We start from the raw sequence: 11,344 nt of genomic DNA on the forward strand, positions 1-11,344 counted from the left end.
GGGGAGCTTTGACTAGGTAGCAGGCTAGGAAACTTGTTGGGTAAGGATCTGCCTGTCACAGGGACTGTAGAAAGCTGAAGGATGTGGGAGGATGTGGTCATCTTTAGCGAGTGGGTCATAGTTTTTCATTTTTACTCATTTTGCTTACAAAGAAATGGCTTTTATTTTGTAATGGAAACTCATATTTCCCTTTAAAAACTGATTAGTTGGTTATAGTTAGAAGTCAGTGTAAGAAAATAAGTCATCAGTACTCTTGATGAAGCCCTAGCCCAAGCCAAGATACTTGGTATTTTCATTAGCCTGTGCTATGTAATTTTGGGAACAGATAAACTTTTCTTTAAATACTTGCAGTACTGAGGATGACTGTAGGGCTCTCCTTTGTTTTCTTTTTGCATGCAGGCTGAAAACCACTGGCCTGGAAATTGGTCATTGTAGGTTGGGAGGCTGACAGGGAGTAACAAGAAGAACCTGAAATTCAGAAGGTTCTGTAGTCCTGCTGTGGCACCAGGGATCGTAGCTGAGTCCTGGTTACCCTTGATCCCAAGACTCAGTTTCTCAGCTTAGGCTCCTTGTTCTCATGGTGTGTTTTCTAGAATGCTCCAAGCTATAGGATACTCTAATGAGTAGTCCTCCTGGACTGCCAGTTTCACTCAGAAGGTTTTGTATATTTTTTATATTAAAGAAACATTCAACATTTGTGTGACCTTTAAATATTAAACATGTAGCTTTAGAAAAATTTCAGGTGACTTTGAGCTTCTCTAGAGCATGATTGTTCAGTTCCATGAGTTACTACAGTCAAACATTTTAAGACACATTGTCTCGGGGGCTCTTTCTACAGGGGGCAAAACCAGATTCTTTCTCTATTTTTCCTTTTCTTTTCTTTCTGGTTAGCATATAGTAATTGTACAAATAACAGATTTCATTATGGCCTTTTCATACGTGCCCACATTTTGAATATTTGAATACCACCATAGGCCCATGTGGACAGGAAAATATATTTAGAAACCCTAGATTTTTTTTTTTTTTTTTTTTTTGGTCGTAAAACTTAAAGATAAAACTCAGTTCTCTTTTGTGTTATAGAGCAAGAGACTGAAGTTATATTGATAGGGGAAAAAATGTGATCTTCTATAAAAATTATGACTAAAATTAGGAGGGTGCTTGAGAACAGTTTAATTTTTATTATTATAAAGGTAAAGTGGCCAGGTTTGGTGGCATATGCCTTTAGTCCCAGCACCAGCACTCAGGAAGCAGAGGCAGGTGGATCTCTGTGAGAATGAGGCCATCCTGGTCTACATCAAGAGTTCCAGGCCAGCTGGGGCTACAGGGAGACCCTGTCTCAACCCCTCCCCCCAAAAAAGAAAAGACCAAAAAAAAAAAGGAAAAATAGTGTTATGTAAAGTTATCAGATAGGCATGGTGACACGTCTTTAATCCCAGCACTTGGAGAGGCAGGCAGATCTCTGGGAGTTCAAGGCCAGCCTGGTCCAGGCCAACCTGGAGATCCTGCCTCAAAAAACAAACAAACAAACAAAAACAGCAGTTACCATCAAAATGAATTTAAAACAGAACTTGGACTTAAAAAATAAGGAACCTGGAGCTGATTGAATAGTCATAGCAGCTCCTTTGCTATGTATAATTGCCCTTGGTTTAGTAACATGTTTTGTTTTATCATGTGTTTTATGCATCACCTGAAGGTGTGTCTTCTTTCCCATGCTTAAAATGCTAGCATAAGAGACTGCTGATTCAGAATTCCTATTCCACCAATAGTAATGGAGAATTAAATACTAAGTACTAAAATGTGATTCCTGGCCTTGAGTCTGAAGAGAGGTGCTGTGGAAGCACATGACTGTAAGACTGTGGGTTGAGTGAGAGACAGATACGGTGCTGCAGATAGGGACGATCACTCCACGGGGTTTGTTGCGACCTGAGGCAAAGATAGAATGATTTTTCTCCATCATATTTTGGAAATCTTGAGCTGTTTGTGTATTTATTTATACTTGCTTTCTTCTTGATGAATTGTCTTTGATATGAAATATCTCTACAGCTAGTAACATCTTTTTGTTTGTTTTACATTAGATTTGTCTTCCAGCTCATTTAGAGTTGCTGTTTACATGGCATTTTTCCTCAGCCTTTTTCTTCATCTTTTTTATACCTTAGAATCTAATGTGTGTCTTCTGAAGGAGGGTATGGTGGTTTGTGCCTGTAACCTAAGCACTTCGGAGGCTGAGGCAGGAGGATCACAAGTTCATAGCCTACGTAGTAAGACCCTGTCTTAAAAAAAAAAAAAGAAAGAAAAGAAAAAGTTGCATCTTCCATGGAGAGTAAACATAGCCAGTGATGTGTTTTGTTTGTTTAACTCTCATCTGAAAGTCTTTGTCCTTTGATGGATTTATCAGTTCATATTTAAAGTTAATACTGACGCAAGTTTGCTTATGGCTTTCATTTTTCATCCATATTGTATGTGTTTTCTTTGTTTCCTTCTGTTTCTCCATTGATTGCCCTTTTCTCTTCTTTTTAAGACTGGGTGCTATGTAGCCCTGACTAGCCTGGAATTCGTTATGTAGACCAGGCTGTTTCAAACTCAGGGACTCGCCTACCTCTGCCTACTGAGTACTGGGATTAAAGATGTGTGCCACCAGGCCTGGCAACTGCCTGTTTTTGTATTTTATAGTATTTCATCTTAATTCCTTTAATTATTTTGATTGTATTTAGTAGTTTAATAGTTTCTCTTGGGCTTATGGTATATATCTTATCAGAATCTATTTCAGATTTATCTAGCGTAATTTCAGTGGAATGGAGGAGCTTTATTCCTACATAGCTCTGTACCCTACCTCCCTTTTTGTACTGCACATTATACTTATATATAATAATTTGACTAATACCTTATTATAATTATTACTATATACATTTATATTTTTAAAAGTCCAAGAGAAGGGGACAAATGCATATTTATAGGATTTACTATTTTAACATCCTACGGGCAGGTATTGCTGGGGATCAAACCCAGGGTCTTGTGCATGGTAGGCAAGAGCTCTCCCACTGAGCTGCATCCCTCCCCATCCCTATACCAACATTCCTGTTTGAGGTCCTCTCCAAATGGGTATGAGTTGCCGTCTGGTGGTGGTTTCCAGTTGCCTTTGGTGCTCATTGTTACACATATAGTGTATTTCTATGTGTTGTTATTCCATGCGATTGCTCTTTGAGTCAGTTAAGAGAAAGGAAATACACACCTTGTATTTGGTCTTTTATGACGATCCACATAGTTACATTTTTAGCAGCACTCTATGGATTTAAATTACTGCTTGGTGACACTTGCTTTTAGCTTGAAGAATTCCTTTAGTGTTTCTGGTCTAGTGGCTCAGCCAATAAGGAGCTCTGTCAGTTTTCACTTCTCTGGAAATGCTTTTATTTTGCCCTCATTTTGAGAGGTTTTGGTAGGTATGAGACTGTTGTTAGATTGTTTCTTTCAGCACACATGCATTTTCCCATTGCTTCCTGGCTATTTCTGATGAGATGATATGTGCTTGTCCTATTAGACTCTCTCTGTAAGTGCTGCACTGTTTTTCTATTCCTGTTTTCAAGATTTTATTTTTGTCTTTGACTCATTGTTTTGACTGTGATATGTCTGGGGTACATCTGAGTGTATTTATCCTACTTGAAGTTCACTGGGCTTAGATGTGTTTTCCATCTGGTATGGAAATTTTTTTAGCCATCATTTCTTTGAACATTTTTATTAGCATATATTAATTTTGAGGAGTTATAGGCTTCATTATGAAATTTTCATACTTGGGTGTCATACACTTTGATCATATTTACCCCTCTTGCCCTTTCTTGTGCCTCTTTACCCTCCCCCACATCTACCTCCATGCCCTTTCTTTTCTCCCTCTAAATTTTACATATGAGAGAAAATGTGTGATACTTGTTTCGGTGAAAGTGGCTTATTTCAAATGTACTATGATGATCTCCAGTTCTTCCATTTTCCTGCAAAAAGCCTGTAATTCTATTCTTTTTTTAATGACAAAACTCCATTTTTGTGTATATATCATTTTATTTATATATTTATTTTTATTTTATGTGTATGAATGTTTTGCCTGCATGTATGAGTGCACTCCTGAGTGCAGTGCTTTTGGAGGACAGAAGAGGGCGTCAGATCCCCTGGAACTGGAGTTATGGATAGTTTTTAGCTGCCATGTGGATGCTGGGAGCCAAACCTGGGTCCTCTGCGAGAGCAGCCAGTGCTTATAACTGCTGAGCCATCTCTCCAGCCCCCTTGATTTTCTTTGAATATTATATTTTTTCTCCTCTCTGTCTGGTTTTCCTTAATATTATGCACTTGTTGGTGAGGTTCATGATATCCCTTTGTTCTTTTTTTTTTTTTTTTTTTTTTTTAAATCTTTTTGAAATAGGGTCTCTCTATAGCTCCAGCTGACCTGGAACTCACTATGTAGACCAGGCTGGCCTTGAACTCACAGAGATTTGCCTGCCTCTGCCTCCCAAGTGCTGAGACTACAGGGATGTGCCACCATGCCTGGCTCCCCCTTTATTCATTTTTCTTCATGATTTTTTTCTTCTGTCTTCAGATTGTATAATCTTATCTGTCTTCTTGTTTGCTGATTCCTGCTTATGTCAGCTCAAATCTGTTGAGTCCTGCTGGTATATTTTATAGTTCAGTTATTTTACTTTCAATTCTTTGGGACATAAATTGCTCCACTTGTGTTTCTTGGCTGAGTGTTGCCAGTTTGTGAAGTTTACTTTTTTTTTTTTTCAAGACAGTGTCTCCCTGTAGCCCTAACTGGCCTGGAACTCACTATGTAGACCAGGCTGGCCTGGAACTCACAGAGATCTGCCTGCCTCTGCCTCCCAAGTGCTGGGATTAAAGGTATGCGCCACCACACCTGGCCAAAGTTAACTCTTTTATTTTTATTTTTATTTTATGTGTATGAGTATATTGCCTGCATGCATGTGAGTGCACCCGTGTTTGTGAAATGCCGCGGAGGTCAGAAGAGGGCTTCAGATTCCCCTAGAACTGGAGTTAGGACGGTTTGTAGCTGCCATGTGGGTGCTGGGAATCAAACCTGGGTCCTCTGCAAGAGCAGAGTGCTCTTAACCGCTGAGCCATCTCTCCAGCTCCAAAGTTAACTCTTTCTAAAAAATTATTTTTATTTATTTATTTATTTTTGGTCTTTTTTGAGACAGGGTCTCCCTGTAGCCCCAGCTGACCTGGAACTTGGCTATGTAGACCAGGCTGGCCTCGAACTCACAAGAGATCTGCCTGCCTCTGCCTCCCAAGTGCTGGGATTAAAGGTATGTGCCACCATGCCCAGCTAAAAAATTTTTAATATGTGTCTGTGTATGGGTATGTGGGTGTGAGTGCAAGTGCCCATGGAGGTCAGAAGAGGGTATCGGATCCCCTGGATCTGGAGTTACAGGCAGTTGTGAGACTTACTCCTAATTCTTGTCTAGGGCAAACTTAATGAAGCAATTGCTCGGGGAGGATGTGAAGCTTAGTTCTCACTAAGTGTCTCATTAGTATCCTCTGTAGGAACCAGGGGTTTATGTGTATATGTGAGGGCAAGGGACTCTCTAGCTAATGCCACCTCCATAGATCTTCTGTACCTAGGCCAAGGGAAGTTGGGATCTACTGATACTCAGTGGCTACTGAATAGACATAGGATAGTTTTTGTTCTGAGAAGCTCTGGAAGATGGAAGCTGTCTTTACCTGGCTTCCAAACTCATTGAATCAGCTCTTAGAAAAGGGGGATTACACTTTACCCCTTGTCCTACTTAGATTTCCTGTGTAGCAGGAGGTAGAGATAGGGGTACAGGCTCTACTCAACTGCTACCAGCTGCTGAATATAGGCTTTCTGCTGTACAGAGCTGTGGAAAATAGAGTCTGCCAATGTTTACCAGCTGCCAAAACCACCTGCAGTACCTTCTTCAGCAAAGGAGTCTGAGGGAGACAGAAACCGATTACCAAACGAGTTTTGTAAGCAGTCCCTAGTTTGAATGTCCCAGATACCCACTGTTCTTACTGAGAATTTGTAGTTTGTTAAATATTTCTTCCTTTCCGATAAGCCCTTTGATAAATCTTCAGCTCTTTGAACAATCAGCCTCAAGCAGATCTGTCAGGGAGATAGTTTTCATTTTGATATCATTTTATGCCCCCTAAAATACAAGGGGATAAAGGAGAGAAATGGTTACATTGTTGCTTCATGGTAGAAACTTGGGTTTTTCAGCAGAGTTGTCTCCTCAGTTTCACTTACCCCATATCTGGCCACACAAGCAGATGCAGGCTTTCCTTCTTCCTTAGTGTAGCAGACCGTTTTCTTTACGGTGAGAATGCCAGCCATCCTTATACTGCATTTACTTTGCAGAGTCCTGGGTCGTCAGTACATCTGATGCACTTGCTATTACATTGTAACAGCAGAGCAACTGTAGCCTCAGCTCCGTTGTGTCTGGAACTACTTTCCAGTCAGTAATCTTCACAGTCTTGAAAAAAAAAATAGTCAGATTTACTTATAAAAACATTTTTAGATTTCTCCTTTAGCTACATGCTGTTGGAGCCTTGCCTGACTCCAGATTGAACTTGCCAGATAAATAGGTAGGAAGGTAGGTAGGGAGGTAGGGAAATAGATAGATGATAGATAGATTGATAGAACTGTGTTCTAAATAATAGTATCTTAGTAGTCAAGGACCGTGTTTTATTAATCTGAGCCAAACATTGAAAGTGACGAATTCATTGAGGTAAAATAGATCAAACAATATAGAAAACCCTATATAATCCAGTAAGTAGGATTTTTTAAAAGATCAGTTATATAAAATGTGGTGCTACTCTTTTTGCACAGTTCATGAAGTGACAGCGAACTTAGACTGTAGGCAATGTATTCTGCATCTGTTTCTGAAACTTGTCCTGGGCCCAGGAAATTAGACCCTACTGTGGTTTAGTGTCACCTAACAGCTTTTGGATGATCTGCTTAGTAATAATGCCGGGGGTGGAGGGGAACACCAGGCCTTGCCTCCCTGATTACAGGAGCCTTCTGGTTGGCTGACTAGTTGGTCTGCTTTCCCTACTTTCATCTTCTCCCTGTTCTCATGTGGGGACTCCAGCCCTTTGCCATGTAAGAATGGGGCTGTGAAAGAAGTGGTCAGTTTCCCATTATATTGTCTGATGTCAGTGTTTCCACTGATGATATTATTGTAGAACTTACTGTTTGAAATGTGAATAAAATTTATTTTTCTTACTTTGTTCATGTCAGGAGTGTTAGAGGTTGATTTTTAAACATCATTTTCTAAATTGTGATCCTGTATAAATCTGTTTCATTTACCATATTCTTTACCCAACACTAGTGATAATTTTGTTATGTGTATTTTTGTTTGAAGGTGTTTGAAGTGGTGGAACGTGTAGAAGAGCTAAGAAGGAAGTGGCCAGTAGCATGGGGGAAATTAGATGATGGCAGTATCGGTGTGGTGACTCCATATGCTGACCAAGTGTTTAGGATACGTGCTGAACTTAGAAAAAAAAGACTCTCTGATGTTAATGTAGAAAGGGTGCTAAATGTTCAAGGTAAGTGTTAATTGGAATGAATTAAGTTATTCCAATGCTTATGTCCAGGTCTGATTTTGAATTCTCTTAAAGATCTTAGATCTTCAAGAAATCTTAGATCATTTTCTTGGGACTGGCAATGATATGTTCACTTCTACAATTAAAATTTGTTTATATGTGTATTAAAATTTTATATCCAAATAGCAGTAGTAGTAATAAATAGACCTTTTCCATGACTATAATCATATAATGCCATATAACATCTATGTGCTGTAGTTACAACTGCATACAACACATGCTATTGTACTGTATTTGGGAACTAATTTGAAATATTTTATCTGTAGACCTCTGTAAATGAATAGTTAACCAGCAAACATTTTTATACTATTTATGTAGTGAGTTACTATAATTTTTGTGCTTTTAAATATACAAAGCAACATTATGGTATGAACACTAGAAAAAGTCCAGTAATGTTAGGTTTCGTGGTACAGTACACAACAGTTAAGAATCACATAGTGTCCAGATCATGTGAATAAGCAGCTCCATTCTACTACCTGTTGCCAGATCACAATGAATTAGGGTAGTTTGGGTGGATAGTTAGTAGTGACCAAGAATGCATGCAGAGTAGACGCAGAGTAGATGTAGGGTGGTTGCTCTAGAACTTTCCAGGTAGGTTAGGAATGAAAGAAAGAACTGAGACTATTTGACCTAGAAAACAGAAACCTAAAGACTTATATTACAGTTGTTGTCAAATGTTTGGAAACTTGTCAGAGGATGAGTGAACCACAGATTACTATAAGAAACCAATGACAAAATATAGGGCTTCCTTATGAAGCCAGGTGTGCTTGTGTTGCTTGGCTAGAGACTTGGTGACCCTGCTTCAGTGAAGGTTTCTTGTGTTGAGTAGACATTGGACTAGATCATCTCAAAAACTGGTTCCAGCAATAACATTTAGAAAAACAATTAAGCTAAGCGTGATGATTCATACCTGTGATCTGAGCATCAGAGGTAGGAGACTGCCGGAAGTTTGAGGCCGGCCTAGACTACATAGTAAGTTTAGAGCTAGGCGTGGCAATTAAGCAAGACCCTGTCTCAAAAACAAAATAATTCTTTTTAGTGTGATAAATGTCCATAATAAAATTGACCATTTTAAGCTCTTCTACTTGTAGAGCTCAGTGGCATATGGTACATTCATGCTGTGCGGCTGTCACTACCATCAATCTCCAGAATGTTCTATCCTCCCAAACTGAGACTGTGCTGTTAAACGTTATGTCCCACTCCTCCTTTCCCCAGTCCCTGGTGAACACCACCCTTCTTTCTCTGTGTGACTGTAATTACTTTAGGTCCCTGTAAAATGAGAATCTGTAGTACAGGCTTGAGTAGTTCCTTCCAAAAGTGCCTGGGGTAAGCGTTTCAGATCTCAGAGCTTTATTTGGATTTAAGGCTTTTTGCTCAAATTGTATCTGCCCTTTGGTGACAGGGTTTTCTCATTTAGCACACTGTCTTCAAGGTTCAGTCATATCGTAGCATGTTTCAGAATTTCTGCCTGTTAAGTCTGAATAGCTCACTGTATGCACCTTTTGGTCTTGTGAGCAGTGCCACTGTGCCACTCGTGGAGCCTCATCAAGATCTTGCTTTCAGTCCCTTTGGATGTGTCGAAAGTGGGCTTGTTGAGCTATCTGGTAATTCTATATTTAATTCTATATTTGGAGGCACTGCATAGTTTTCCAGAGCAGCTGTGCCATTTAATTTCTTACCAGCAATGTTACATAGGTTTCAATTTCTGTGGATCTCTGCCTGCATCTGTTATTCAGCAATTACATTTTAAAAATGCAGCACTTTTTATTATACCAGTGATTCAGAATGACAATCTCATCTTTCAAAAAAAATTTTTTTTTGTAGGAAAGCAGTTCAGAGTTTTGTTTCTTAGCACAGTACGTACAAGACACACTTGTAAGCATAAGCAGACACCAATTAAAAAGAAAGAACAACTTCTGGAAGATTCCACTGAGGACTTAGATTATGGGTTTTTATCTAACTACAAACTTCTCAACACTGCCATCACGAGGGCACAGTCGCTGGTTGCGGTGGTGGGTGATCCCATCGCTCTGTGCTCTATTGGAAGGTGTAGGTAAGTCTTTGTTACTGAGTAAGACTTGACAAGGGGGAATGCAAAATAATTTCCTTGTGCATGACCTGATGGCTAATTAGTGTTAGCACAAAGGTCTTTTACTTGGTCTATCATGATGTCTGCATGATTCTATATTCATTCAGTCAGTATTAGTCAACAGACTATAGTCATTTTCTCCCAAAGCTTCTTAATATATTTTTTTATGTGTGCTTAAAATGAAGATATCTTAAAATTAAGGAGTAGAAGTGGTCATTATTTGTCTTTGGTTAACCTTGTTGGCATTCATTAGACTTCAGTGAAGAGGAATAATTCTAAAATGTGGTTAAATACTATCTGAAATTTTCTCTGTATGTTTGTGATTTTTTTTTTCAGTAGTTGATAAAAATTTAAACTGCTTGAAGCCAGTGCTATAAGATTTATCATTTGGAGTATTGAAAAACTGTGTTAAAATATTTTTGAAAGAAACATAATCTGTTATGAAAGAGAGAAATATGCTAAAGATGACTTAATAAATCGGTGTGATGGTACCTGTCACAATAAGTTCAGCATGGCAAAAAGGGATACACCCAGTTCCTAGGCTGCCTTGGATGATTATTTCTTTTTGATATCTTAGAATTGTTCTCTGCCTTGTTTTTTGGGGTGGGGGGCAGGGGTTAGACAGGGTCTCTCACTGGGTCTAGAGTTTATCAGTTGGCTAGTGGCATGCCCCAACCCTCCATCCTCTTGTCTCCGTTTCCCCAACACTGAGATTTTAGGCCCATGCCTCTGAGCCCAGCTTTTTTACACACTTCACCTTGTTTTATTGCTGAGCCATTTCTCCACCCCCAAGTTAGTAGTATGTTCTGTGGGGAAAGCTGCTAACAAAAGAATCAAATAGAATTGAATTTATAGTTACATTAGGAAAATAACTTCATATTTTATTTATTTTTATTTTATGTATTTGAATATTTTACTTCCATGTATGTAAATGCGCCATATATGTGCAGTGCCTGCAGAGGCCAGATCAGGGAATCAGATCCCCTGGAACTGGAGTTACAGCCGATTGCTGTCATGTGGGTGCCAGGAACTGAACACTGGTCCTCTGTAAGAGCAGCCAGTACTCTTAACTCCAGTTCCAGGAAAAATAACCTTTTCTTCAAAAAGAACAAAAACAAAGTTCATAGGTTTCGTGACTTACCTAGAAACAGTTATGTTGTAACTTGTCATTAATTTCATATTTGAAAAATTGTCATTCATTTATAGTCACTAATGACAAAACTTGGGAAAAGGAATGTATTCCAAATAACAGAACTCTGTGTGTGTGTGTGTGTGTGTGTGTGTGTGTGTGTGTGTGTGTGTGACTCTGGGTTCAAATTTCTTTTTATGAAAGCAGCTGTCATATTGGATTATGATCTCATGTTTACTTGGGCATTAGAAAAGAGCTTAGTTTTAAATAAGGTCAAATTTACCGGTACCAGAGTTAAGATTTCCATATGTTTTGGTAGAATGCACTTCAACCCTGAACAGTGACATTGAAGAAAGTTGTAGCTGGGAAGAAAGTGTGATCCATTGAAAATTATGGGTTGTTGCTACCAGCTAGTGAGCTGAGGTGCAGCAAAACTTGTTTTGAAACATTAATCCTGATAGTCCAGCCCTTCAGTGTGCTATAGCTAGACAGAAACAGGGATTTTT

The 11,344-nt window shown here is 39.0% G+C and overlaps 1 protein-coding gene across 10 annotated transcripts in view; it reads left to right on the forward strand.

The window, feature by feature from the left end:
- The window catches only part of Helz (helicase with zinc finger), a 190,728-nt gene that overhangs the window by 112,862 nt on the left and 66,522 nt on the right, over positions 1–11,344 (forward strand). For all 10 annotated transcript variants that reach the window (XM_029568373.1, XM_029568371.1, XM_029568370.1 and 7 more), the window contains 2 exons: positions 7,380–7,563; positions 9,445–9,673. In XM_029568373.1, the coding sequence (XP_029424233.1) occupies positions 7,380–7,563; positions 9,445–9,673 (413 nt within the window). The remainder of the gene's footprint in view (positions 1–7,379; positions 7,564–9,444; positions 9,674–11,344) is intronic.

The sequence above is a fragment of the Nannospalax galili genome, unplaced genomic scaffold, assembly GCF_000622305.1.
Source record: "Nannospalax galili isolate Female #2095 unplaced genomic scaffold, S.galili_v1.0 scaffold781, whole genome shotgun sequence".
Classification (NCBI taxonomy): Eukaryota; Metazoa; Chordata; class Mammalia; order Rodentia; family Spalacidae; genus Nannospalax; species Nannospalax galili.